The sequence below is a fragment of the Acyrthosiphon pisum genome, chromosome X (genome assembly GCF_005508785.2).
Source record: "Acyrthosiphon pisum isolate AL4f chromosome X, pea_aphid_22Mar2018_4r6ur, whole genome shotgun sequence".
In the NCBI taxonomy this organism is placed as follows: Eukaryota; Metazoa; Arthropoda; class Insecta; order Hemiptera; family Aphididae; genus Acyrthosiphon; species Acyrthosiphon pisum.
Genome location: NC_042493.1, coordinates 93,803,110 through 93,809,485, shown reverse-complemented (window position 1 = coordinate 93,809,485; position 6,376 = coordinate 93,803,110). Strand labels below are relative to the sequence as shown.

General features: G+C 27.4%; 1 protein-coding gene across 1 annotated transcript in view; it reads left to right on the top strand.

Annotated features, from left to right (window-relative positions):
* The first annotated feature begins 257 nt into the window (after positions 1–257).
* LOC100159581 (DNA-directed RNA polymerase III subunit RPC5-like) overlaps positions 258–6,376 on the top strand; it is a 17,767-nt gene continuing 11,648 nt past the window's right edge. Inside the window, exons 1-5 of the mRNA XM_029491387.1 lie at positions 258–413; positions 894–1,081; positions 1,152–1,315; positions 2,231–2,420; positions 4,470–4,687. Coding sequence (XP_029347247.1) covers positions 376–413; positions 894–1,081; positions 1,152–1,315; positions 2,231–2,420; positions 4,470–4,687 — 798 coding nt within the window. The 5' untranslated portion in view covers positions 258–375. The remainder of the gene's footprint in view (positions 414–893; positions 1,082–1,151; positions 1,316–2,230; positions 2,421–4,469; positions 4,688–6,376) is intronic.

The window sequence follows — 6,376 nt, the reverse complement described above, 5'->3', positions numbered from 1 at the left end:
TTTACTATTCAATTTAAATGTTATACAAAAGTAAAATTAATTAGTATAGTAGTTAAGTAGTAAGAATTTTAGACGATTATATTATAGATATTGGTAATACTTTAAAAAATAAATAGCGTCCCTCTTTTGGACATGAAAATTTAGGTCATATCTAGTTTGCTTAGTAGTGTGGATATATATTGTACATGATATGAATGTGTGGTGGTGGCAGGGGTTCAACAATCTATAGTATCTAAGAATATGTTCTGTGTTTATTTATGCGTTTTATTTTTATAGTGTAAATATAAATCAGAATGTGAAGAGTTAGAGATATCGTATGCCCTTGATACCGATCAAAATTATGATAAAGGTCATGGGCGAGAGTTGGCTGCCGAAATGGACAAAACATCCAAAGATAAAAGCAGCTATCCCAGGTTTAAACATAAATTACATTGTATACTATGTATAATATCAAAACATATTAATGTATTTTACTCAGACAAATTTAGATTTTTATTGAAATCGTACACTCTAATAGAGGCAATTGTTAACACGGTCACTGGCAATTGGCGTCATAAGTATCATTCAGCAACGCGTTTGACGCCATATGGCGTCTAATATACATTTAAAATTCCCTACGCGTGGCTGAATCTTATTTTATTATTATTTAGCGTGGATCAAACGCGTGTTTTTAAATATGTATACAAACGTCGTTATGAGCAGTTTCTTCATCTTTTTTTTTAATTTCTTTTGTTTTTACTTTTATCATACGCACTGGGTGAAAACTGCAAAAAAGACATACACATTCTACGTGTTAAATAATGTTATACATTCAATTTTCTTGTTCTTAACCTGATTTATTATTATTAATTCTACAAACTAAAATTAAAATTATACATGTATTATTAATATAGCGGTATGGTTGATCACTTAAGCTTTGAATCCCACAATATATCATCAAATACCACTGATATGATAATGTATACATCTGGAAAAAGTATTCATTTATGTCCACTGAAGAAAACAATAATCATGCTCCCTAAATTGTCTCACATTGATAAGATTGACCCAAAGGATGAAAATAAAAAATCTTCTCAAAACGGTACAACAACATTGAAAATCTTAATCTTTAAAATGTATATTCATTTGTACTAAAAGTCATTATTATTTAGATTCTGAGGAGGAAGAAGAAGAAAGTGAACAGATTATGGCAAAATTCAAAGATAGGCCTGGTAAAAAAAGTGAAAAGAAAAAAATGCAAGAGATGGTTAAACAACGAGCAATGGAACCTTGGATTGATTTAAACTTTGTACCAAATGGACATTACTTTTCCAGGGTAATAACTAATAACATTGATTTTACTCATATATATGTATATATAAATATATATTTAAGTTTTCATGACTTAGGTACATTTAAACCTAGTATTAATTTATTATCAGTTGATTAATATTATATTTAACAATATAATATATTATATTCAGTGGTGTGGCAAACTTAAAATATTCCAGAGGTAAGTTACAAATATTCCAAGTGTGCAATAATGTATTAATATAATATAACTAATTATATTTCAGATCCTTATTGACTATCTATTGAATATATCATATTACATTTACTAGGAGACCCACCAGCTACCACCCACCTCTCAATTTAAGAAAAATCTCAGGCAGTTGCCTCTGAAAATACCGTTTGCCACGCCACTGATTATATTACTATGTTTAATTTGTGGAATCTTGTCATTATTCAGTATTATTGATATCGGCAGTCCATGTAAAATATAAGTACTTTCTTCGGGCATAGTATACAGTTATTGAATGTGTTTTTTACAACTTAAATACCAATGTAAATACAATATTATAGATTAAGTTTATTATTGTATTTTATGAACTATTTATATTTTAGTGAATTTATTATTTAATTTATCATGACTTGATAGTTATTAATGTGCCACTTTGAAATCATTTATCCACTGTTATACATATGCTTGAAATTGGTTTTCCAATAGTTAATTAATACAATTTAATAATATACATTTTAACTGTGAATGCCCATTTAGTATTAATCTTTTAAAACCGATACTGTTTACTTTGCCTATTTTAAAAAACTCAGAATTTTAAATAACTGGTAGTTGTAAAAACTGTTTTTTTTCTGTATTTACCAAATTGTATGTAAACTGTCCATCTCTAGTATATTTAAAAACTAGTGTTAATCCAAATTTCACTTTTTTTTATTATTGCATTTTTTTCAGGAAGAATTAGACAAGTTTATATTGCCATATTCAAATAGAACTTATCAAAAAGATCCTAATATAACAATAACTAAAGTTGAAAAAGAAGAAATCAATGAAAATATTAATGCGATTAGATCACGTCAATTATCTAAAAATGACATAAAATCATATTCTCTGGAGAAAAAAATAAAAATACTTTTATTTAATGGTAAGTTATTATTTGTTATCTCAGATTTTAACATTTTTAACACTTATATAAAAAGTTAATTTTAGTATTATTATTTCTAAAATATGGTATATCTATGTATCATGACATGTTTATACTGTACACTTGTGTACACTATAAATTAGGGTTGCCAGATGTCCTGATCTAAGCAGAGTAGTCCCAGTTTCATAAACTTATCCCCGTGTCCCAGACAATCTTTAATTTTGTTTCAGTTATTAGAGGCTAAGAGATCATAACAGTGGCGTATTTCCGGGGGTGATATGGGGCTTTGATCCCCCCCCCCCTTGACCTTTTTTTTTTTTGTAAGGTTAAGTTAACTTATTTTCTGTATTTCTCAATATGATACTACTTTTAAGTTTTAAGTAGGTATATGTGTTTTCTAAATGTTCTAGCCGTGGTAATTTGTCCGCTTTGATATACTATACGCCACTAGTCGTCCGTGGCATAAATATTGGAAAATAAAAACATATACCTTTATGGTGGTATGGTATACTATATTTTTGAATTTTCTGCGAATTATTTTTCATGTATGAGTATTTATAATAAACTCGATAAATAGTCGGTAAATTAAACAAAATCACCATGAAAACTGTAGATTTACCATAGGGCATGGGTTTATTTTTAGTGACTGAAAGCATTGTATTCATCTCTGGGTTACATACTTTAGATGTTTGTGATAAAGAGTTTTATCCAAATATTCATGAACTCTTGAAAATATTTTGTACTTTGCCTGTATCAACTGCTATACACCTGAATGATGTTTTTAAAGTTTTTATTAAGTATTAAATCTTACCTAATAAATAGTATGACAGAAGTAAATATTTTATCAATTTTCCTATCTAATATTGAATAATAACTATAAATTAAATAGTAATTATTATATACTTTTTTTATTATAACCGACTTGGCCACTTAGGGCTCGTTTTACAATTGTAGTTTAAACCTCGGTTACGCTTAACCAACTGATTTTACCAGTCGAATTCTGCGGTTTAACATTAGTTTAACTATTGTAATACGGACCCTTAAGAGGACGCTACACCCACATGTGTTGTCTCTGTCTTACACACGCATGACATAGCAAATTGTCGTTAACTATTCTCAATAGTGAGCTATTAGTTTTGATCTAGGGTGGATCGACCTATTATCAAACTTTTAGGTAAGAATATTATCTGGGTCTTAGCGTGGGCGATTTTTCGCGAAAAATAAGAGTATGTGAAATATAAAAAATTAAAAATGCTCATATCTCGCTTGAAAATTAAAATATTAAAAAATTGTACACGAAGACCCAGATAATGTTCCTAATTAAAAGTTTGATGATAGGTAATTTCACTCTAGTATCAAAACCAACAGCACACTATTGAGAATAGTGAATGACAATTTGCTATGTCGTGCTTGTGTTAGACGGAGACAACACATACGGGTGTAACGTCCTCTTAATGTGTTGGTTTTATTTGCATGTCACCGGTCAATACAATAATCATGCCAGAAACGGTTATCGATGAACTGAGCATCCAAAAAAATAGAAAGCGGGATTTTTTATTATAACTATTTTTTTTTGTTTATCGTATTAAACACGGGATTGTCGTTAGTATGAATTTATAATAAATGCTATTAGGTACTATACAATTTGTGTTAATTCTTATTTCACCTTGATCCACACTAATCTCAACAAGTTAGGGGATTTTAAAAATGTATATTATTTTATTGAGTGTACCTATTATTATATATTTCACACTCCCCCCCCCCCCTATCAAAATTCCTAAATACGCCACTGGATCATAATACTGTATTTCCCTCTCTTTTAGTTTATCTTTTGATAAAAATCTATGTGACAAATCATAAACTATATTCAAACATAATTATTTTTTGTAACAAGTTTAATAAAATACTTTGTTTTACACTGTTTATATTTGGATTTCTCACATTTTGAAAATAATGTAAAATACAAATAACAAATTTGACTTGAATGTCATTGATTAAATATTTAATATACTAGTGTGTCATTGAAACTAACATTTGTAATATTTTTAGCAAAAATGATATCTACAAAGATGTTGATAAATCTACTGCATAAGTGTGGTGTGCCAAGTGATGAAAGTGTTGCAACAATTTTGACTCATTTAAAAGAAATGGCAGTTTTAGTTCATGGCAATTGGACCATTAAGAGTGAAGAACTCTATCCAGATAATACTATATCTTCTCATTTTGGCTTGAGTTTTGAAGTCATGCGCCTTTTAAGAGATTATATTGTAAGATATTATATTAATATTGTATTCATCAGTTTATTTATATTAGTTAAAAATTGTTCCAATATATTATTTTAAATATGCAAAAAACTAATTAAATATTATAAACATAGGCGTAGCCAGACTTCTTGTTTAGGGTATGCAAAATTTGAAGATTATTTTTTTTAGAAAGGAATACTAGTTTAAATTTAGTTAATTATTAAACTGATTTAAATATATTGTTACAACTTAGATAAATATTTACCAATACAAAATTAAAATTAATTAAGTAATTACAATAATTAACATGACATGTTTATACAATTGAATATTAATTATTATAAAGTCAATCTTCTTTTATAATCAACTTTATTTTTGAAGTCATCTATAACGGCGTCGACATCAATATGTACTGCAATTTCTTGTTCAATTGCTATAAACATTAGACTATTCAATCATTCTTGGACCATTGATGTTCTTAATTTTGATTTATTTTAACTTGAGTTAATTTGGAAAATGATCTCTCACATTTACAGCTGGTAACTGGAATAACTGAGAATTTTTTCAAAACAATGCTAAAATTATTAAATAAAACATTTCTGTTAAATATGTTTAGCCACTGTAACCATATATGTAGGATTGATGTGCTTGATTTGGTTAACTTTTTAGGTGTTGTATCATCTTTTTTTAAAATTCGAATTTCGCTAACAAGTTCATCGTAATTACACTTAAAATGATTAGATAAAATATTCAAATCTGTGTCAGTAATATCCAAGTTTAATAATTTATCTATTGAACTTAATATATTTATAGTATCTTGAATAAATCGTTCGTCTAAACCATTCATAATTATATCGAGCATTGGAGAAAATTACCGGAGTCTTAATTCTTGTTCATTTGTATCTGGAAAGAACTGATTACTACCACCATTATCAATTCGTTGTTCAATTTTACGTTTTTTAGGTTATAGTATAGTCACATCTAAATTTGTACACATAGAAATACTTAAGTCATAAATACATTTAAAGTTACATTCAGAACGCATATCATTAATAGGAGATCTAAGAGATTTAATATAGTTCATAGCAGATAATAAATCACAATTTTCACTTTGTAAATATTTACTTACTTTATTAATCATTGTAAGTATAGGATCCATCATATTAAGTCCAAGTATAAAATTAAAATTTTTAAGTTGATATAATAATCCACGTCCTTTAGCATTAACATCTGTTTTTTTTTTGTTGATTAAGTAATATTTTCTCAGTGCTAAATAATTATGTTTTACACTTGGCTATTCCGTTATTTATGTGCATTGACGATTATTCGAGTATTCGTATATATTACAGAAAATATTAAATCAATAAATTTAAAAATGCGCGTCCAACATAATGTTGTCACTTGTAGGTATTTGACAATTATTATTTATATATTATATAATTAAACCAAGGTTTGGCAATAATTTATTTTTTTTCTTAAGTGTTTAGGGTATGCAGTGGCATACCCTGCGGCCCCCCTGACTACACCTATGATTATAATATAATATAATATATAATGTGATATATAAAAATGGTAATTATAATAAGATAATAATTTTATCTTTAAATTTTTTAGATTCTGAGTGGAACGATGAATGTATTGATTTTACATGATGTGTGTTTTTTATTTTTTTATTTTTAATTTTTTAATTTTTTTTTGTGTCTGTGTACACGA